Source organism: Hoplias malabaricus, chromosome 3 (assembly GCF_029633855.1).
Source record: "Hoplias malabaricus isolate fHopMal1 chromosome 3, fHopMal1.hap1, whole genome shotgun sequence".
In the NCBI taxonomy this organism is placed as follows: Eukaryota; Metazoa; Chordata; class Actinopteri; order Characiformes; family Erythrinidae; genus Hoplias; species Hoplias malabaricus.
Window position 1 is genome coordinate 65,273,405 of NC_089802.1, and position 24,058 is coordinate 65,297,462.

The 24,058-nt window shown below is 40.8% G+C and overlaps 1 protein-coding gene across 1 annotated transcript in view; it reads right to left on the reverse strand.

Annotated features, from left to right (window-relative positions):
• nbeal1 (neurobeachin-like 1) overlaps positions 1-24,058 on the reverse strand; it is a 203,981-nt gene that overhangs the window by 160,177 nt on the left and 19,746 nt on the right. Inside the window, exon 4 of the mRNA XM_066665227.1 lies at positions 9,252-9,413. Coding sequence (XP_066521324.1) covers positions 9,252-9,413 — 162 coding nt within the window. The remainder of the gene's footprint in view (positions 1-9,251; positions 9,414-24,058) is intronic.

The following is a 24,058-nucleotide window of genomic DNA, read 5'->3' on the forward strand; positions in this document are numbered from 1 at the left end:
TTGATCTTCTCCATTCGCTTGCCTCTGTCGGTTAAATTATCCACATTCGGTGGAATTGTCATGTTCAGTAGGATTGTCTTGTCCGGTGTTAGGGAATTGTTCGATTGAGTTGACATGTTCGGTAGGCAAAACAAGGGTTTGCAACGCTTCAGGTGTTTTGTCAGAAGGGAAAAGGACACGGGTGTCCAGGTAGGTAAGTACTCTGACTCTGATTCATAGTCACTCTCATAGTCCTCAACAACTGTTTGCCTTGTCTTTCGCTTAGCCTGCGGCTTTTGGGAGCTCCTTTCTGTTGGATATGTGGTGGGTATGAAATTACAAGGCAGAAGCAAGTCTCGGTTTAGCGTTTGGACTGGTCTCTCCTTCCCTTCTAGTTTGACTGTATAGACCGGAAGTTCACCTGCTTTCTTCCGAACCACATAAACATCATTCTCCCATTTGTTTGCCAACTTGTGTTTTGCTCTTAGTCTGACATTATGCACAAGGACTCTGTCCCCCACTTCGAGTGTTGAGTCAACCACTTGTTTGTCAAAGCATGTCTTATTACGCTCAGCGTTCTTTTGTGCGTTTGAGGTTGCGATTTTAAAACTTTCCTCCAACCTATGTTTCGGGTCGCTGACGTATTGTGAGTGAGACTTCTTCTGAACATTGGCAGGCAAGCCAAACACTAGATCAATGGGGAGCCTTGGTTGTCTTCCAAACATCAGTTCATACTGCGAATAGCCTTTCACGTCATCCTTGGTACAATTATATGCATGTACTAGAGGTTTTACATGCTCTTTCCAATGCAACTTTTCATTATCACACAAGGTACCAAGCATTTGGCGGAGTGTCCTATTGAACCTTTGAACCGGATTGGCCCTGGGATGATACGGTGTTGTACGTATCTTTTTCATGCCAGTAATCCCGTAAAGTTCACTTATTGTCCTTGATTCAAAATCTGGGCCTTGGTCACTTAATGAACTCCATAATGAACAATAAAGTTCTCCCGGAGGGTTTTTGCAACAGTACGGGCACGTTGGTTGGGTGTATGGATGGCCACTGCGAACTTTGTGAAGTGATCAGTGATTACTAATACATCTTTTGTGTTGGACTGATCTCGCTCAATAGATAGATAATCCATGCAGACTAACTCGAGGAGCCTACTTGCCTGAATGTTCACAAGAGGGGCTGCCTCACACGTTCACACATACTGATCATTTGCTCAACTGAGACCTGCATCTTTGGCAAATAAAACCTGGTCCAGACCAGATCGATGGTCCTAGGTGCCCCATGTTATTGTGGAGGTGCTGGAAAACCACTGGTCTCAGCTCCTTGGGTAACACTAGCTGAAAGGAGATGTCTGGACCATTTTGTCGTCTGCGATAGAGAACACCATTTTGTAGTTCAAAACGACTGAGTTCACGCAGTAGCCGGGGTAACTCAGGTAGTTCTGCTCTAAGACTGGGAGGTGGGGTCTGACCAGTTTCTAACTGAGTGATTACAGCATCAAGAGCAGGGTCTAACCTCTGCTTCTGTATGAGTTCGTCCTCTGTCATAGGCAGAACAAGAGGAAAACCACCTGAGTATTCCTCCTAAAATCCATCAGGGACAGCAGTAGCATGTAATGCTAGAGACTCAACTAAAGCGAAACTTGGACAGGTGTGTGACTCTGGACCCAGATCTACAGTTCTAACTGTGTGCCTGTCACAGATGGCCTGTATGACTTCTCTAGGGACTGTTTCAGTCTCCTCACTGCTAAGGTGGGTAAGAGCAAACTGTCATATTCTTTCAGTTTCTTTCTGTGAAATGAAGTCATCGCCTAGACTGCCATGAGACCAACGAGACAATGCATCCGCATCAACATTTTGCTTATTACCCCGGTATTGGAGTTGGAATAAAAAAGTGGACAGAGCTGATAGCCAACGGTAACTTGTCGCATCTAATTTTGCAGATGTTAGAATGTAGGTTAGTGGATTACTGTCAGTCACTACAGTAAAATGCGTACCATACAGGTAATCTAAGAACTTTTCAGTGACAGCCCACTTAAGGGCCAAGAATTATAACTTGTGGGCTGGATATCTCATTTCACGTTTTGAAAGTCCTCTGGTGGCGAATGCTATGGCCCTCAACTGCCCATCCTGAAGCTGGTACAGAGCTTCACCGAGGCCAATTGTACTAGCATCGTTGTGGAGGGTATATGGGAGTTTGGGGTCTGCAAAACCCAACACTGGGGCTGAGGTAGGTTTGCAGATGATCTATTCAAATGCTTCTTGGCACTTCTGAGTCCATCTCTGGCCAAATGGCTCTTTTGGGTTGTGGTACACAGAGCTCTGTTGCTTGGGGGCTTTGTCTTCCCCTTTTTCAATGATGGATACTCAGCGGTTAGTTCATTCAATGGCCTCACAATGTTGGAGTAGCCCTGGACAAATCGCCGGTAGTACCCAACAAAACCCAAAAATGACCATAGCTCCTTAAGGGTGGTAGGAATGGGCCAGGTTGTTAGAGCTTTGGTTTTGTCAGTATCTGTTTCAACACCACGCTCCGACACTGTATGGCTGAGATATTTGACAGAGTTTTGGAAAAATTTACATTTTTTGGGTGCTAATTTCAACCCAAACTCTTTTAACCTCAACAGGACTCTTTTCAGGTGCTGCTTATGTTCTTCAAGGCATGACAAAAAAATAATGAGGTCGTCAACGAAGACGAGGACTTTCTTAAGATTCATCGGACCCATACACCGCTCTATGAGTCTTTGAAATGTGGAGGGTGCATTGGTGAACCCTTGGGGCATCCTGTTAAACTCCCAGGACCCCAAGGGACACACAAAGGCCATTTTCTGTTTGTCTCTGACATTTCGATTTGGTAGTATCCCAACTTGAGATCCAAGGCCGAGAACCATTTTGATCCGGCCAGGGCTGAGAATGCTTCCTCCAGATTGGGGAGTGCGTATGCATCTTTTATGGTCTGGAGGTTTAGCCTCCTGTAATCGATGCATAACCGAACTAACCCACATTTCTTTCAGACAAATACAATTGGAGATGCGAACAAGGACTCAGATTCCTGTATCATTCCTGCATCGAGTAGTTCTTACAGCCTCCACATCATGGGGGTGTATTGGTCGGGGTCTGGACTTGAACGGGGTCTCATCTCACTGAGCTTTATGTGATGCTGTATTTTGTTTGTGTGTCCAAAATCCAGTTCATGCTGTGAAAACTCTTCAGGCATTGAATTGAGCAGTTTTGTGACACAATTTTTCCACTCAGCTGACAGGTTACTTCCAAAATCAAAATTAACCCTTTTAGATTGAGTAGTGTCTTTTGGCTGATCTGAGTGGTTAGACATTTTTTCTATTGGCTCTTTATGAAGGATTCGAGTTACAGCATTAATGTCGGCTAGCACACGGCCTGAAGGGATAACCATATCATGATCTGTCTCATTTTTTATAACGACTGGCAGTTTACAGGGCTGCTTTGCTGGAAAGTTGACAAGACCAGTTTACACAAGCAAACCACTGAGTAAGGAAGAGTCTGATGGCTGTTCAATAACTGCACACTTCTCAGCGGTAGCATTAGGAATGTACACTGAGGCTTCCAAAACTGCTGTCTGCCCTGCTTCCACTACAGTTGGATGTTTAGCTTTGTAGCTTGCGCAACCAAGACTGAAATTACTGAGTGTTTTCTAGCGCATCTCCTGGATTTTGAGAAGTGCTCGATAACCATAGGGAACAGGCTGAAGGTTTGCACTGGATTTTTGAAAGTCAGTGTAAAGCGTGTCTAAAGTGTTTGTGCCTATCAACACTTGCTCTTGTGTTCCAGCTCGCAAAGGGGAATGACTAATGTCAGTATGTTAACATTAATGCGTGAGCCCACAAATTCTTTTGGGAAAGTGATGGACAACAATGCCAAACATTCAATGACCCAGCAGAGGGCGGGGAAGTAGGCACTTGTCTTTTGTGCCTAATGCCAAGGAACGCATTCAGTAGCCTATTATGTTATTGAGTTTAGCACGCTGGCAGCTGAAAGCGAGTGGAACACAGCTGCTCTGCTGTTCGCATTCAACAGGGGCTGACTGAGGAGCTGAAAGGAGAGACACCTTGGGGCTTTTGTGGACGCTGAAGCTGATGCTGTCCTAGCCAAGGATCTCATGATGCCCCTGGTCCAGCTGGATGAACCACTACCCGTTTCAGCTATTGATGGGTGGTCCCTCATTGCGAAGGTTATCTCCCACCAAACCTGAACAATAACCCTGCAGATCGTGCATCATACAGGGAAGATCACCCTATATTTGATCACTGCACGCATCTTGCAGTTGGTGTTTGGGCTTTCCATATCTGCAATGCCACAACCCCAACTTAGATTGTCTCTCTCGATCCATTCTGGCTTGGGGTCCAAAATGTCAGTCCCAAACCTAAGGTCTTCAGTAAAAAGATAGCCTGCCACCCCACTGCTCATTTGATATGGCCATTGAAATACTCCCAGGCACAAGAGTTTATAAGCCCATCAACCTCCACGGTAGGAGATGGCTTCTTCTTTGTAGAGAAGAAGGATGGTGGCCTCCATACCTGTATAGACTACAGGGGCCTCAATAAGATCACGGCATGGATCACTACCCCTTATGGCTTCAGCGTTTGAGGCACTGCAGCAGGCCTCAGTATTCACCAAAGTGGTGCAGTGCCTATAACGTGGTTCGCATAAGAGAGAGTGACGAATTGAAGACAGATTTTATCACCCTGTTGGGCCACTATGTATACTTAGTGATGCCCATTGGGCTCATGAATGCCCCAGCTGTCTTTTAAAGACTCATCAATGAGGTTTTGCCATTGACCGCTGCTTTTGTCTATCTGGACGTCATTTTAATATATAGTCAAATGGTAGATGAGCACGTTGCACATGTCAGACCGAGTTCTCCAGTTGCTGTTGGAGAACCATCTTTTCATAAAGCTGTTCAATCCCAGTTCCTCACCCAGTCAGTCTCCTTCTTAGGATTTGTGTGTTCATAACTGCTTGGAGATGGACCCTGTTTAGGCTGTGTTGAACTGGCCCAGGCTGACATTGCTTCGCTTGGTCCAATGCTTCCTGGGTTTTTCAAGCTTCTTTCGCAGGCTTGTCAGGAATTTCAGCCCTGTGGCCTGGCCTTTGACCACCCTAACGTGTAAAAGATGGGGTCGGTTTCATTGGACCACAGAGGCCCAGGAGGCTTTCTATGAGCTCAAGTGATGCTTGACAACATCTCTGATTCTCCAGCTACCACAGGAAGCTCTCCCGTTTGTGTTAGAAGTGGATGCATCTGAGGTTGGAATAGGGGCAGTACTATCGCAGAGCTCTGGTCCCAACCAGAAGCTGCACCTCTGTGCCTTCTTCTCTCACTGTTTCACTCCTGCGGAACGTAATGATGTGGGTGACAGAGAACTGCTAGCAGTGAATAGTTAACTGGGATGTCGGGATCTGCCCCTCAGAGGGGGGGTCCTGTAAGGGTTGGCATTGGGCGCCAACACAACTCCAGCCACCAGGTGCCAGCAGCGGGCACGCACTCAGCCATAATACCCTGCACCTGGTGACTGGTCAGTAAGGTTCACTAGGAACAGTCTGAGTTGCTGGTTCTTTGACAATAGATGTGTGACAGAGTCTGGCCGGTAATTTCTGTAAAGGGCTGAGAGTTCCTTGCGCTCCCACTTCTAGTTACCTTTAAACTCTTTCATCACAGACCATATGACCATAATACAGTTGAGCTGACAGATGAGACTAATTTACCAAAGACTAGTTATGCCCTCAATTAAACAGTGCCCTCCACAGAAATTACATTTCTAAGAGGAGTTCAGAGAGAGATAAATAACACGGGCCCATTCTACATTTAACTCAGGTCATCCTGGTAAATTTGAACCTTTCAAAAATGTACATTCTGATGTGTACAACTAGGCTTCCAGTTGGCAAACTTATGCCGTTGTCCATTCCTTGGTGTCCTTGGTCATACATAGCTATATCATAGGAACAGATCATTGGGTTTTCTAGAGGGGTTAGTGGTGGCTGGTGAAAAATAAGCTGGGTGGGGCTGTTTGTGCCACATTGTTAACCATTAACAAACATAGCAGGACACCAAATCTCAGTGAAAAACTCACCAAACCTCTTATTTTGTTCATTGATATTAAAAACTAATAATTGTAAATTCATCATAAATTGCCACCCCCATGTGCTCAGATATAAGCTGCATTATATAAATCAATACATTACAGACTAGCTTAGAAACACAAAGATGTATTAGCAAAAACACTAATAAGACAATATTGGTGATTTGGAGGGTGCATATATATTGCTGGATCATATACAAAGATTTTCACCAATCCTCTTGAGCTTTATGTCAAAACGTTTACAGGAGTTTGACCCTAAACGATTATCAAAAAGATTTTGAAATTTTAAAACAATATGGCTGCCAAATGCAAATGGACCCCTCCAGCTTACTGTATGTTTTACTTAAAAATTTGCAGCTCCTTCATATTTTACTCAAATTGGTTCATATTTTAGCTTTTATTTATGGATATGACATAACAAACGTGGCCTGGTGTGAAGAACTGCGCTTGTAACCAGAAAGTTGCCAGTTAGATCCCCAGAGCAAACACCTAATCCCCACTGCATGGATTGGGTTAAATGCAGAGAACCAAATCCTGTGTGCAAGCACAGTGGCCAATAAAATGATTCTAATCTAATTCTAATTTTAATTCTTAAATGCATTTCAAACCTGTATTGCTTTAAATGTTTAGCAGTGCATGGAATATTATTTAATGCTTTAGCTCCATCTTGTGGCTGAATAAATAAATGGTGAATTAATTTCTTACACTGTCAGATGTCGCTACATGATTAATTATTGTTGTATTGATATATAGTATTTGGTTTGATCTCCTATTCAGTGGCAGCTCCTACCAAATCTCTCAGGGGGTCAATTATTGTGATAACTGCTAAGGTGACTTGTTCACTGGACAAATTAAGAGTTAGCTATCTACAAATTGGCACATTGCGCTGTACAAATTAATCAGGAATCTAACTTGACAGTGTCATCTAACAAATTATTTGTTTCTGTGGTCACCTCATGTAGAATTACCACCAGCAACCAGTAGATTCATAAAGCTTTCTCTTTATCTACATACTTTACAGTATTTATGGAGAGCTTTATCCAGAAGTTCATTGTAAAAGTCTTCTTAAATAAAGTTACTTGCCTCTACAGCAAATCAATAATCAACTGTGGTCATAAAAAAAAAATAAGTCGCCCTCAAAAATATTTTGAAGTAAAAGATCAGCTTCATCACTACTCATATAAAATTATATATATTTTTCCGTCTGCAGATTTATTTTTTTATTTGTTTATTTTGGGTGCAGGTGTTCCAGAATAAAGGGTATTGTGAAGTTTACAGAAGTCGTAACGACCAGATTGCTAGTTGCTCTCTCTACATGTCTCTGGCTGCTCTGGGTATCCATATAGGGGATGTATCCAAAATTAATCAGTGCCATATTCAATATATAGTTCACTACATAGTGAGCAATGTAGGGAATAGAATAGTGGGCCATTTGGAACACACCTCACCTTGTATATAACAAAAGTATTTTGGAACGAGCCCTCCTGGAACTCATTGAGAATGTACTGAAGGCTCTGCAGCTTGGAAAAAAAAGCCTTATAATGAGAGTTTATGAGAGGGGTCTGGGGCAAAAAAAGAGAGACTGTACAGAACAAAACCTAACATTGTTTGGACTGTGATTCTTAGAGGCGGGACAAAGCATCTGACACAGCGTGGATAATACAGAGCCATGGGTTTTTACAGTAGTAGAATGAATGGGAAATAAATTTCCCTTCCTTTCCTTTTTGGTGGTGCGTCGCCCCATCATCCTAAGGAACAAACCACCCCTGCTCCTATTCATCTGCACAGGTCAAGAGGTCATAACATATGAACATTAATGATAAAAAGCTTCAAATGTTTAAAAAAAAATAAAAAATCATGAATTAAAATAGCTTCTTAGTCTCAAGCATAGGCGGTATAAAAAGATGGATTAGAGGACAAAGGTTGAAAAGCCAAAACGTCTCTTATGCCCTCTGGTGAGTGGTACAGTTTTTAAATACAACTTTTAACACCACCTATTCCCATGTAAGTGAATGGAGCAGAAAGTAAATCTTTTATTTAAAATTACACATCCGTTATTTTATTTTGCCAGTGTGTTCTGCCACTGTGCTCCCCTTGTGTTTATATTTCCATCAGTTTAATAAAAATGAATGCCTTAGAGTATTTAGTGATATTTTAAAGGGAGTGGCAATGAGATGATAGACAGCTGTGGGCAACAAAACCTTGAATGATTACATTGATTTACTGTTCATGTCAAACCATTAGTTGTCATGTAGATATCACAGAAATATAACCAAGTACCCCTAAGCTACTTACCCTTTTGTAAGATTACTACAACCAGGTAGTGCACTAATTCAACACAAAACATATAACTGCATACAAACGGGTTTGTATTCTGACATAAAACACCTGTGTGTGTGTGTGTGTCTGTGTTGCCCTGTGAAGGACTGGTGCCCCCTCCAGGGTGTATTCCTGCCTTGCGCCCAATAATTCCAGGTAGGGTCTGGACCCACCGCGACCCTGAACTGGATAAGCGGTTACAGATAATGAATGAATGAATGAATGAATATTGTGCCCTCGATAGTGTGTAGGGAGACATTTGAAATCTGCCACTGCGAATCATGTTAGTGCTTATTGTTATTCCTCATCTTATATTTTATTATTATAGTGCTTGAAAAGCACTATAGTGTTATTCCTCTCCTTCTTATATTTTCTTATTATTCTTCTTCTCCAGATTTCTGCGATTAATACAGCCCGAACCACTTAACATACAGTCTCCGTTCAAACTGTATTTCAAACTTCTCAGTGCTGAGAGGTGTGTACGGAGAGAGATTAGTCTCAAAATACTTTACAAATGCATAAATGTTAATCCACAAATGAATCACGTCACAAATATTTTTCACATCCCAATCTGTGTCTGATGGTCTGCAATTCCTACAAATATAGTTAAATTCATAAATACATGTGTTTGGGTTTTATATATATTGTTATTTTATGTGAAAATAAATACATTTGTTTAAATATTCATTTCATATATTTGTAAAATCACTGTCTGAAATTTTAAATTTCTTTGTAAATTGTAGAAACTGCATTTGTGGATTAAGTCTAAATGTTCAGCAAATGTTACTGATTCTGCTCCAATTTGCTTCTCTGCTTGTGTATATACCTGCAGATGATAATGAGGAATTTGAGCAGCAGGAGGGCAAGATGCTGTTGATCCTGCTCCAGCCCGACTGAAGCCTTCTGCACACACTGTAGCAGCTGCACCCGCAAAACCTGCAGAATATTTTCAGGAAGTAGGGAGAGGACAGGCGGAACCTCCTCCAACCTACACACACAAAAAAATCCAATCAGTTTATTTTGTAGATTTTAAACATTTTAAAATATACTATAATTAAAGGTCGGCAGTTCTTTTTGGAATGCCAATAATGCAACACTACTGAACAGTTTAATACACTCAAGGACAGTTTACTGCACATCTGTCACATCAGTTGAGAGACGCTCATGCTAGCTAGCAATGTGAGTGGAGAGATGAAGGAGAAAATACATTCTGGACTCCTGCTCTCATATGGCAGAGGTATCACCGGGGATTCAACTTGTGGTCTCATCATGATAGGGCCAACACTTAGAATATTACACCACTCAGGAGCCCTAAAAATGTACTTTTTTTGGTCATGTCTTTACATTAAACATTTTTCACATTACACAAACAATCTGGAACTCAAAAACCCACGCACATGTCATGTTTCTCAGATCAATTAAATTAATTAAAATACAAGAAATTATATTACATTCGTAATTTCATATTTACCATAAATATAACTCTACAATTGTAAACATTTGAAGAAATAGGATCTGGGGATATTACATTTATGTACCAAATGTTCAAAGTTTTTTCTAAGTAAAGATCATGTAATAACAATAGTACTACATAAATATAGGAGAAACAGAGCTCTAGAAATTGGTACTTGAGAGAGAGAGAGAGAGATAATAATGGACTGAATTTACATAGAGTGAGCTGAAACAGACACGAGGACACAACTTGGAGCAGTAAGTGTTAAGTTTTATTGACTAAAGGTTTATAATCAGGTTTTGAGAGTTACTGTGCAGTGACCCATGATTAGTGGCTGCTAACTTTTGCCAGATGTGGTTGCTGTGGTTAGAATGGCTAGACTACCACTAAGTTACACTAAATGATTGTAATAATATGGTACAGTATGTAGAGAGAGAGGTGTGCGTGGTCTGGGACAGAGAAGCTGCGTTCCAAAGCCTAGGCTGCAGCCGAGCTGGGCTGCATTTCTCGGTCACTACGTAACGTCATAGAAGGCTGTTCCAATATGAAGCATCCTTGAAATGTAAAGGTTTAAAGCTGAAGTTTCAGTGTTTCAGTTTGAAGTATGAGTTTTAATAAAATGTTTAAAAGTAGTATTGTCTTGAAGAACCCCTCCCTAGATTAACACCTTAACGTGGTGGAGGGGTTTGCGTGCCGGTGTGAGCCTAAGAGCTATGTTTTTGGGGGCAATAGCCCCTGGTAGGTTCTCCCAAGGCAAACCCATCTTGAAAACTTTCCCCCCTGCCATATACTAATGTGCCACAAACGGGAAGTTAATATCACCAACAATTCCCATTTTATTAAGGTGTATCCATATAAATGGCCCACCCTGTACATGTCTCGACTGGCCTGGGAACGCCTCAGTGTACCCCCGGAAGAGTTGGAAGCAGTGGCTGGGGAGAGGGAGGTCTGGGTTTCTTTACTCGGACCCGGATAAGTGGTGGATAATGAATGGATGGATGGATGTCTTGAAGAACAATATTAATAAGCAAATACAACTTATTTTAACTTAGTCATGGTAGTTCTTCAAGGCAGATAAGTCCACTCCGGTGATGTCACAACACAGCCTCCTTAGACTGTTCCATATGTGTGATTGGATTACTAAGGAGAAATCTTCATAGGACAGTCCAACTGAGGAAATGTCCTACCTTGGCTGCAGCCTACGCTAGAGACAGGGAGAGTGTGTATTAGTAGAATAACCAAACCCTGAGAGAGAGGTGTATGTGAAACTTGTTTTCACAACGGTACTGTAAATGTGAAATATACTAAGCTGCAGGTAGGCAGAGCTCAGAAGACAAAGCAAATATGTTTTAATTTGGCCCCACACCCCCATAAACAACAGTGCCACCTAGTGCTAGCTTGTTCTCTTGCAGGCCACATTTGAAGACGTACTGCTACATTTATGTGTGGATCGAGTGAAAGGAAGTCCTCAAAATCCAAAGAACTAAAGTACGTCACAAAAACAGGCAAGTGACTTGATCCACAAAAGGAGATTAAACAGTTCAAACAGTGTATTCCAAATGGCATACTACTCGCACACTGAATTTGGCTAAAAGTAGTATGTAGTATGCAGTGTGTGACCAAACTGAAAATTTGCAATACACTCGGATGATGTACTACTCTGCTCATATTTTGCAGTGTACAGCAGAGCAATCGTCATTGTGTACTGCATCCCATCATGCACTGAGACTCACCTCCAATGTGAGGACAGAAGTGACAAACACTACGCGTGTGTGTGAGTATATATGGAAACGTTGCATGCTATTACCTAGTGATCGATCGATATGGGCTTTCTGATGGCCAATGCAGATTTTTAGACAGCAGTAGTGGCCGATGGCCAATATGTAAAGCCGATATTTTCATTCCTCAGGCAGTGAATAAACTAGAGACATTATCATGGCTTATTTTTACAGAAATCCCTTCAAATTTGTAAAAGAAACCATTTAGAGGTCCTGAAATATATATGAAGTGGTCAAAAGCTTATGAAAACCACAAAAATTGTAGGCCCTTCATCAGGTAAAATTTGAAGTTGATACCTCTTACTGATTTGAAGTTATTGAAGCTGGAGCAGACAGTGGACAGATGGCCTCTACAAGTGTCTCTTTAGACCCCAAGCTCTCTATAAGGAAAATGATTACTTTTACTGCAAAAATACAGTGTTTATATCTTGTCTAGACCTAATGTCAACATCTTAGTGTTTTTCTTTAATTTCTATGAGAAACTCGTCTCCTGTCCCTCACCAAGTGGCTATTTACCCCTCACCAAACAGTAAAAACCCTTAGGTATGGCGTGTTTTATTCTAATATACTAAGTTTATTTCTGATGTTTACACTTGTTTCTCACTGACTACAGTGTTCCTTTAAATGTCTGACGTGTTAAAAGGCAAGAGCTGCACTATGATTGGCTGTAGAGCAAGGCAACCTCCCCCACAGTCCTGCTGCATTTAAACGTCCTCAGTGGGGGAAATGTAACTAGTAAAGACATCTAAGCTTTGAAACATGTTTATTGACTTGATTATTGTTAGTGGAGCTTGTGGCAGCCAAACAGAACTGTTGAGTCTCTCTTGCGGTGTCTGGGTCTGTTAGGCGCTGAAAACATGTGCTCTGCTGCTTGTTTGTCCCTCCTCCTTGGGTTCACATCGTCATAACTCTGCCCCTGATTGGTCTACAGATTTGATTGACATGCCGTTGGAAAGCTGAGAGCCTAAGCTACGCTGCAGTGACACTGGTCCACAGGGGTCATATTTTAATTATTGTTTTAAAATGTGTACTATTTTTTCTGGATTTTCTTCGGCCAGTACTCTTGACACAAACATGAGGATAACCCACGAGTAGTTTGACGAAAAAAGTTTGACTCAGATTTATTCTCGTTTTGAAGGGGACTATCTAAGGTAAGCACTGCTGTGTTCACTTTGTGTGTGAGATGCTTGTGGGCTCTTCAGGCTTCGAGAAGCAGCGGTTTTGTCATCGATGAGGAAGAAACCTGAAGTTTGGAATATCTTACTTTTTGATGTGTATGATATGTACACATTACTCAAATATGGCACTGTGAAAAATCTGAAAATCTGTCACTAATATTTTTTCATAACAATTTCCAGTAACAGCAAAAATACTTATTCATCAAAGCAGAATATATATAAAATGATTCAATCAATGAAAATCAGTGACTTTAAGCTATAATTTTGTACATTAACTGTCGAGTTTGGACCTGTAGTGCAAACCGGATTCCAAAAATTTGGGACACTAAACAAATTGTGAATTAAAACTGAATGCAATGATGTGGAGTTGGCAAATGTCAATATTTTATTCATAATAGATGACAGATCAAAAGTTTAATCTGAATAAATGTAACATTTTAAAGGAAAAATATGTTGATTCAAAATTTCACAGTGTCAACAAATCCCAAAAAAGTTGGGACAAGTAGCAAAAAAAGTGGCTGGAAAAAGGAAATTGAGCATATAACGAACAGCTGGAAGACCAATTAACACTAATTACGTAAATTGACAACATGGTTGGGTTTAAAAAGAGCTTCTCAGAGTGTCAGTGTCTCTCTGAAGCCAAGATGGTAAGAGGATCACAAATTCCACCATTGTTGCGCAGAAAGATAGTGCAGCAATACGAGAATGGTGTTACCCAGCGTAAAAAAGCAAAGACTTTTAAGTTATCATCATCAACCGTGCATAACATCATCAAAAGATTCAGAGAATCTGGAACAATTGCTGTGCGTAAGGGTCAAGGCCGTAAAACTCTACTGGATGCTCGCGATCTCCGGGCCCTTAAATGTCACTGCACCTCAAACAGAAATGACACTGTCAAGGAAATAACAGAATGGGCCCAGGAATAATTCCAGAAAGCATTGTCAATGAACACAATCCACCGTGCCATCCGCCGTTGCCAGCTGAAACTCTACAGTGCAAAGAGGAAGCCATTTCTAAGCAAGCTCCACAAGCTCAGACGTTTGCACTGGGCCAGGGGTCTTTTAAAATGAAGTGTGGCAAAATGGAAGACTGTTCTGTGGTCAGATGAGTCACAATTTGAATTTCTTTATGGAACACTGGGATGACATGTCATCCGGACCAGAGAGGACAAGGATAACCCAAGTTGTTATCAATGCTCCGTTCAGAAGCCTGCATCACTGATGGTATGGGGTTGCATGAGTGCTTGTGGCATGGGCAGCTTGCGTGTCTGGAAAGGCACCATTAATGCAGAGAACTATGTTCAGGTTCTAGAACAACATATGCTCCCATCTAGACGTCATCTCTTTCAGGGAAGACCCTGCATTTTTCTACAAGATAATGCCATAATGACATTCTGCAGTAATCACAACATCATGGAGAAGGATCCAGGTACTGAAATGGCCAGCCTGCAGTCCAGATCTTTCACCTATAGAGAACATTTGGTGCATCATAAAGAGGAAGGTGTGACAAAGAAGGCCCAAGACGATTGAACAATTAGAGGCCTGTATTAGACATGGATGGATGGAGAGCATTCCTATTTCTAAACTTGAGAAACTGGTCTCCTCTGTCCCCAGACGTCTGTTGAGTGTTGTAAGAAGAAGGGGGGATGCCACACAGTGGTAAAAAATGGCCTTGTCCCTACTTTTTGGGGATTTGTTGACGCCATGAAATTTTGAAACAACATATTTTTCCCTTAAAATGATACAGTCTCTCAGTTTAAACTTTTGATCTGTGATTTGTGTTCTATTCTGAATATATTAGATGTTGGCACCTCCACATCATTGCATTCAGTTTTTATTCACAATTTTTCACAATGTTTCACAATGTTTAGTGTCCCAACTTTTTTGGAATCTGGTTTGTACTTGAGATATACTGACGGATATAACAATGAGTGATTTTTTTATAGGTGCCGCCGACCAATGAGTGAAATAAGAGGCTAAATAATGCTGGGTTTCTAGGTTACAACTATCAACTCCGTCGTTTATGACAGCAGATTGAGTGTATGTTACAAAGAGCAGCCAGTAACAAATAGTGAGAGCTGAAGAAGAGAAAATAATTCATACTGTTTTCTCTGATGAGATGGCATGCAGCTACAGGTTGGAGGCTTGTACTCCTGTACTTGTGCTCAATGATGTCTGCCTGTAAGATGGCAAAATGGATGCAAGGGGCGCTCTAACAGCCAGAATGATGAAGCTGCCCACAGCATTGCCTGTGTGCATTGTGTAAATATCGCCCTCTTGCGCTAATATATCGGCCGATGCCGATTTTATAAAAAATGCCAAAAATCACTGCTATTACCATGCATTCACACTAGCAGGCGGCAAAGCGACACATGTACAAAGTAACATGGCGACAAGCGACCAAGTTGAGATTTTCTCAACTTTATGCCAATATGTTATGATGTGGTGAATCAATCGTCAGTAGCTGAAGTTCAATCAGTTTCTGCTCTCTGAACACTCTGAAAACTCTCTGAACCCTCTTCCATAACAACTCGAGCAGCCTTGACACACCCACAAAAGACATACTTGGAGCCATGTAAGTGACGTGTCGTCTGCTAGTGTGAACGTAGTGATAGTCGCGAGTTTGGTCAGATTGCTTAAGTGGTATCTTATGTCAAATCTCAGTAAGTTAAAAAACATAATGCTAAATAACGTACCTAACTGTAACAAGATAATAGTTTTACTGATTACTGTAATGTAATGTGTGTTTTTTAACTGTACTTGTGTATTTTATTTTTCACACAAATGGGCTAAGTCTAAGTATGTTGACGTTGTTTGTTGAATACTAGCAGCAATTTCATGTCCCAACAGTGAACACATTTAATATGTCTAGATATTTTGTTTCACAGGCTTTATCGTGTACATTTACTACAGTAAATATCACTCACTTGTAAATATGTTGTGAATAAAGCACAGATTTTACAATCAAGCAAAAAATATATTGTAAAAATTACAAACATGCAATGTCTCAATGTCTATTATTTCGGTTGGTTTTTGTTTGCTGGTGGACAGTAGAAAACTAATGTTTCTGTAAAGTCATTGGCTATTAGTATTTTGACAGTGGGTGTGTTGTGATTGATTCTATGCTGCTTTTGTATAGGAAACAGGTGATAGTTTTTTGAAAGAATTATCAGATTTAGCTGGCTTGTTGCATTGCATTTTGAAATTCAATGTTGGTGTTTAGTTAAAAAATGTCAGGCAATGAAGTTCTTGGCTAATTGTATGAGGTAGGTGTGTTGCTGTGATTAGAGTTTAGAAAAAGTATCTTAGGTGTCCTGAAAACTTGGCAGTTGTCAAAAAGTGTAAAAAGTGTTATTTTTATTAAACATCAACTGAAACACTATAGATTGAAAGCTAGAAATTATTGTTTGGAACATTAAGTTAATACATCATAATATAATGTACTTATATATATTAAAACTATGTTTATTAATACTGTACTATCTGTTAACAGAAAATTTTGCCTGCGGTCATTTCTAAAATTCATGTCGACTCTGAAAAAGACATTACTAAGATCTTACATTTTTATAGTGTTTGTATTGATGCCACCAATGGTATATCTGCTGTACAGCCAGACATAGATTTTCAGTGCCCGTACATGTGCAGAAAATGGGGGAAAGTGCACATCCTTAAATATGAACTTGAAGAGCACCTGCAATTTCAGATTTTAGCACAAAGAAGTGGACTAAATTTAAGTACTTTTCAAAATTGCACATGAAGATATCCTTCAAGCAAATGTTCTTAATGAAATGGTTCAAAGTAAGATATTTGGTGAATCCAGGAAGATTTCATGTCTGAATAAGCAAAAAGCAACTCTGAAAGCTCATGTTCCTTTTTCTGTAAAGGTCACCTGTATAGGATCCTCAGCGAACATTTGTCTGTCCATCTGTGAACCACAAAGAAATAATTACAGTCATCTCAGCAGAGTCATGGTGATTTATAACACAACTGCTAAGACTTGGCATTGCCCTTATGCCAAGCCAAGAATTTTATGCATCCACAAAAGCATTGGGAAGTGGCATTTGTTTCAAACACAAAGAGGTTTATTCCAGACTATAAATGCAGCTTCACATGATGAAACATCAGATCTATCTGGCAGTGTCATTTATCCACCAATCAAAACCAACTTGGGAAGTGTTGTGCAGTACATTTACAAAGAGAAGAAAATTCCAGCAAAATTCCCCAAAAAATTTTAAAACCAAAACCACTGACTATACCCAACAGCTAATCCCAGCGGAAACAAGATGCTTGTTTTGCACTGAATGTCCCAGTTTGGAAAACCCCACAGTGATTACAAATAATACCAGGATAGTCTGCCTTGGTGGAATCATTGACAGTAGGTGAAATTCTACTTCTTAATAACTATTTAAATTCAAGTAGTATTGATTTCCACTTTGGTCACTGCCATTCTTCTGTTTTTAGAGTCTGTTCATCTGTTTCAAGGACCATAAACCCATTGGAGGGACTACGTAAAATTAAGCTTCCTCCAAGAGACACTAGCCTTCACTCAGGCAATGACAAACCATGATCATGTATAAACTGTGGCTATTACCCATGCGTTTGGACCGCCACAAAAAATGAGTATTCAGCATGGCCAGTAAATTAAATCTTCAGTTAGTTATCTTGCAAATGAAGTCATGTGGTACTTTACAGTAAAAATGTGTGATCTTTTAAAGTACAGGGAACACAAGACAAAACAAACGAAACAAGCTTATGTTTACTTCTCAATTTTCTTTTTCTTGGTACAGTAAGTGACATCAATGATCCAGATGAGCAGTTTAAAGGAGAGAATGACCTTTTTAAGTAATTATGTTTTATTGTATTTTCACTGTTACATGTGACATGTTTTCCCATGCCAAAAAAGAAATTTTGTAGGTTGTACAAAGAACCAGTTTGCCATCCACCCTTGTTATGACTGATGGGCTCCATGGATTGCCGTCCACCCTTGTTATGACTGATGGGCTCCATGGATTGCCGTCCACCCTTGTTATGACTGATGGGCTCCATTAGATTGGAATTCTGAGAAAGTATGAAAACTGAATATCAGAAACTCTCCTCAATCCACAAAGGAAGGTGAAATGGTCATGGTAACCGAGGAGCGGCTTGTAAACAAATTGTTTTCAACTGTTTTGTGTTTTCATTTGTTCTTTTGTTGACTCTTAAGTTATATTGCTATACTAACAGAAGTTCAGTGTGGAATCTAGTGTGAAGTTCTCACAAAATTTGACAACATAAAAGCTTCTTGAACTTCTTGGACACAGGCCATCACCCAGATCAAGATAAACTGGTATGTGCAAATATACATTTATCTCGTTATTAATTTTAATATGTTATTGTAATGAGATAAACATGCACTGAAACATGATTGTGTGTCAGCTCTCCTATGCCCTGGACTCTGAAAGGCCAGAAAATGAGATCATAGCCAAGAGTACAAAAACCTATTTGACGAGAGAAGACTTTGGGCTTGTCTACAGACCTTGAGGCAACAGTGGGTAGACTGAAGTGATATATATGTTTACAACATAATTATTTTATTTGTTGTGTGTCGTTTGGTTTGTCTGCATGTGTTATGTTTCTTTCTAGTGATGTGTCGGTCGCGAACAAACGGGTTCAAAGAGCCGACTCTTGTAAGTGAACGATGAGAGCCGGTTTCCGTCTAAGACCGAGCCATTTTTTTCTAAGGCTTGTCATTCAACCAATCAGAGAACAACAAGCAAGCTCCAACCCTCCAAGCTGAGATACTTGGTTTTCCTGAATTCCAATCTGCCTTCCAAAAAATAGTTGAAGAAAATGTTAAAGCAGTTAAATGTTTGTTGACAGTTGTGGTTGTTTTAATCACTAAGGTTGAATGCTGCTGTTTTGCACTTTGCAGAGTATTTGTTTATTTTATTACCCAGAAATGGATGATTATTTAATTTAATAAGCTATTTTGTAATACCTGCCTTTTGGGTTCCATTGGATATATGTCAGAGTTTACAAGTGATTTTTTATTAAGGTGTTTAAATAAAAACCCAGTTATTTATACAATTGAGTGTGTGAGTGCAATCAATGAGTTATTACAAGACAGCCATAAAAACAATTGGCCATTGCAACACTATTTATTATTTTTAATATTGAACAATAATATTTTGTCCATATAGTCATGTAAAATGTAGGTAATATTGTTCTGTACCAGTGGAAATAAGTGGTAAAACAAAGAGTCATTTAGGAGCCGAAAGAGCCGGCTCTTTATGAAGAGCCGAGCCAAAAGTGTCGGCTCCCCAAAAAGAGCCGAAATTCCCATCACTATTTCTTTCACTGTGGTTTTGAAGTGACTGGAGAAATTGCCAAATCATACATAAGTATCTGTGTTCAGTGTTGTAAATTTTACTGTTACACTTTCCTAGGGGAAAGCCATTTTCATAGCTGACCTGTACATTGTCCCATCATGGCTGCCACCAAATAATTGTGACCCCATGTGTAGACTTCCTGTAAGTAAATAATTTATGCCAAATCACATTCAATGCAGACAACAATCTAGGCATTTTAGACATTCTAAAATGGTTTATGTATTTTGTTTCCAATCTTAGAATCATGCACATGTGAAAGACTTTTAATACTGATTTGGGTACCAGCTCCAGGTCACCTCAAGTTGTGTATAAGCCAGACTGGGGATTGCCATTTGATAATGCATAGCAATGTTTGAGTGATATTCTACAGTTATGCTATTTTTTAAAAACTGTCATGGTGTCACATAATTCAAATAATACACTTGTTCACTCTGCATTTAATCTTGAAAAAAAAGACTGCATAGGTTTCTTAGGTGTTAAAGCCAGCTGAGCAAGAAATACTTATTCTTGACTCAAAATTAGTGGTCGACCAATATATCGGCCGGCCGATTAATCAGACCGATTTTTTTGGCATTTTTTATATAGTCGGCATCGGCCGATATATGAGCGCAAGAGGCCGATATTTATACAATGCACACAGGCAATGCTGTGGGCAGCTCCGTCATTCTGGTTGTTAGAGCGCCCCTTGCATCCATTTTGCCATCTTACAGGCAGACATTGAACGCACAAGTACAGGAGTACAAGCCTCCAACCTGTAGCTGCATGCCGCTTCATCAGAGAAAACAGTATGAATTATTTTCTCTTCTTCAGCGCTCACTATTTGTTACTGGCTGCTCTTCATAACACTCAATAATCTGCTATCATAAACGACTGAGTTGATAGTTGTAACCTAGTTACCCAGCGTTATTTAGCCAGTCATTTTACATAAAATCCCACTCAATAAGTAATTATTTTTGGTCAAAATATACCTTGGCCAGAAATTGTTATGAAAAAATGTTAGTGACAGTACAGATTTTCAGATTTTTCATGGTGCCATATTTGAATAATGTGTACATATCATACACCAATCAAACGGGCAGACTCTCAGGATCACGAGGATATATGCTAAAATGTAGGACTAAGGAATTACAGCCAAAAAAACAAGATAATCCAAACTTCAGGTTTCTTCCTCATCAATGACAAAACCGTTGCTTCTCGAAGCCTGAAGAGCCCACAAGCATCTCACACACAAAGTTAGCCCAGCAGCACTTACCTTAGATAGTCCCCTACAAAACGAGACTAAATCTCAGTCTCTCCATCAAACCGTTCGTGAGTAATCCTCATGTTTGTGTTAAAAGTACTGGCCGAAAAATCCTGAGAAAATAGTACACATTTCCAAAAAATTATTAAAATATATTCCCTGTGGAGTCACCTCACACCCACTGCCATGACATGTCAATAAAGTCTGTAAAACAATTAGGGGCAGAGTTATGGCGATGCGCACCCAAGGAGGAGGGACAAACACGCAGCAGAGCACATATGTTTTCAGCACCTAACAGACACAGACACTGCGAGAGAGACTCAAATGATTCTGTTTGGCAGCCACAACAATAATCAAGTCAATAAACATGTTTTGAAAGCTTAGATGTATATTTTACTATTTACGTTTCCCCTACTGAGGACATTTAAATGCAGCAGGGGTGTGGGGGAACTTGCCACGCTCTACAGCCAATCAGAGTGCAGCTCTCGCCTTTTAACACGTCAGACATTTAAAGGCACACTGTATTCAGTGAGAAACAAGTGTAAACATCAGAAATAAACTCAGTACATCAAAATAAAAGACACCATACCTATGGGTTTTTACTGTTTGGTGAGGGTAAATTGCCACTTGGTGAGGGACAGGAGGCTAGTTTCTCATAGAAAAACACTGTAAGATGTTGACATTAGGTCTAGACAAGACATACACTGTATTTTTGCGTAAAAGTAATCATTTTCCTTATGGAGAGCTTGGGGTCTAAAGAGACACGTGGAGAGGCCATCTGTCCACTGTCTGCTCCAGCATGAATAACTTCAAATTTTACCTGATGGAAGTAGACCCCTGGAGATACAAGTTTAAAAAGTAATGGGACTCATGAACTCTTCAGTTTATAGTCACTAACATTTTTTCTTTCAAAAATAAGATAAGCACCTATATATTTTTGTGGTTTTTAAGCTTTTGACCACATCATATATATGTGGTCAGGACCTCTAAATGGTTTCTTTTACAAATTTGAAGGGGTTTCTGTAAAAATAAATCATGATACTGCCTCTAGTTTATTTACTGCCTGAGGAATGGGAATATCGGCTTTACATATTGGCCATCGGCCACTACTGCTGTCTAAAAATCTGCATCGGCTATCAAAAAACCCATACTACTCAAAATATTTCCAAACACCACAGTCACAGGGATTCGGAGGTATAGAAGACATATAAGGAGACATATAAGACACTGTTGAGGTCACATGCTGTTCTGTACTTCTGCAGGTTACGTTCCTTTAACCTGTAGTATTCGAGTAACTTAGTTGCAGGGCCATGTTCATAAGGTCTTATTGTGAGGTGTGCATGTCACGGGTCACATTCCTGTGACCTTTTCTCCTGTAATCTATTTATTAATTGTTTAGGTGCATTTTTTAAACATATTTTGTTTGGTCTCTATTAGTGGTCTTGCAAGACAATTCATCTCTGGACACAGGACCAAAAAAATGGCTTCACTTTCAAGGTAAAGATTAAAGTATTTATTTTCATTATACATTTAGTTGTGTTTGTATGACTCCTATCAGACACTCTAGTTCTTTACATGTCAGGACCATCGAAGACAACTGTTTAGTAATGACTGTGGCTTATTCATGTTATGGTAGGTCAACTTTAATACTATTTCATATATTTGGTAAAATTAAACAGTTAATATATTATTGTCTGTATGTACAGTAATGTGAAAATGTTTTAGGCATCAGAGATTGAGATTTAAGCTATTTATCTGAGCAATACATGTTTATTTGATAAAAAATAGACAAACAAACATTAGAATAAAACCAATAATATTATTCCAATAAGTGAGATTCAACACAATCATCCCCCAACAGCTCATTCAGAAACTGGACAGACTGGGACTGAACACATCACTGTGCAACTGGCTGCTTGACTTCCTGACTGGAAGACCACAGGCAGTACGGGTTGGCAGTAACTCGTCCAGCACCATCACTCTGAACACGGGGGCTCCCCAAGGATGTGTGCTGAGCCCCCTTCTGTTCACTCTGCTAACCCACGACTGCTCTCCATCACACACCTCCAACCTCTTCATCAAGTTTGCGGATGACACGACTGTGGTAGGCCTCATCAGCAACAACGATGAGTCACACTACAGGAGCAAGGTGAGCCGGTTGGCCTCTTGGTGCAAACACAACAATCTCTCTCTGAACACTGAGAAGACCAAGGAGATTGTTGTGGACTTCAGGAGAACCGACACACATGCCCCTCTATCCATCAATGGAGCTGCTGTGGAGAGGGTGCGCAGCACCAAGTTCCTGGGTGTGCACGTCACAAAGGACCTCTCCTGGAACATCAACACAGCATCACTGGCCAAGAAGACTCACCAACGGCTCTACTTTCTCCGCAAGCCAAGAAAAGTTGGCTAACAGGGCTTTTAGCGACTGGTGGGACTTTTGTAAGGAGGATGTAGTGCATCCGAGGTTGCGTGGATACTGCACACTCGCTTACTGAAAGAGTGTACTGCTTTAACAGTTGGACAGTGCGCACTGGATCCAATTCAGTATGCTTGGTTCAAGCATGTGATTTTGGGTGCAGTCGGGAGCTGTTACCTCCCAGTACGCTCTCCCATGGCAAACAGGCAGGAAGTGAGGATCCAGACGCTTCCAAGAAGCACCCCTATGAACAGCTTAAGAGGATTAAAGTGTACCCTGCCTGGGAGAGGGATACTGGGCCCTAAATGTGGAGCCAGGCCTGGGGGTAATGTCAGACGGCGGGCACCTGGTTGCCAGGCAGGCCACTTAACTTGGCCATGGTCAGCCCGAAAAATGGAGGCATGGGAGAATCACGTGGGCTCACCACCTGGAAGATCCAGCGTAGGGGTGTGGTGCAATGCCCATCAGACACAGAGCAGGGATGAAGGGGCCCCTGGTGTCATGAAACTTGGCAGCGGAAACTGGTTCTTGGTATGTGGAACATAACCTCGCTGGAGGGGAAAGAGCCAAAGCTGGTGCGTGAGCTTGAGAGAAATGAGATAGATATAGTTGGGCTCACCTCTACACACAGTGTGGGCTCTGGAACCAAACTACATAATAGAGGTTGGTCCCTCTCCTACTCAGGAGTTGCACAGGGTGAGAGGCACCGGGCAGGTTTGGGGATACTCACAAGTCCCCAGCTGGCGGCCGTACAGTTGGAGTTTGTCCCAGTAAACAAGAGGGTTGCCTAAATGTGGTTTGGGCTTGCATAGATGAAAACTTTGACTTTTGTGTGTGAATATGCACCAAACAGCAGCTCAGAGTATTTGGCCTTCTTGGAGGTAGTGAGGGGTGTTCTAGAGACTTGGCAATGACTGGGAAACCTGGAGAGGAGTGATTGGGAGGAACTGATCTGAACCCGAGTGGGGTGATGTTATTGGACTTCTGTGCTAGTCATGGTTTGTCCATTACGAACACCACGTTGAAACACAAAGTGGCTCATAAGTGTGCTTGGTACCAGAGCACATTTGGCTAAAGGTCAATGATCGCCTTTGTGGTTGTGTCCTCTGATCTGAGGCTACATGTTTTGAACACTCAGGTAAAGAGAGGGGCTGAGCTGTCAACTGATCACCATCTGGTGGTAAGTTGGATCCGATAG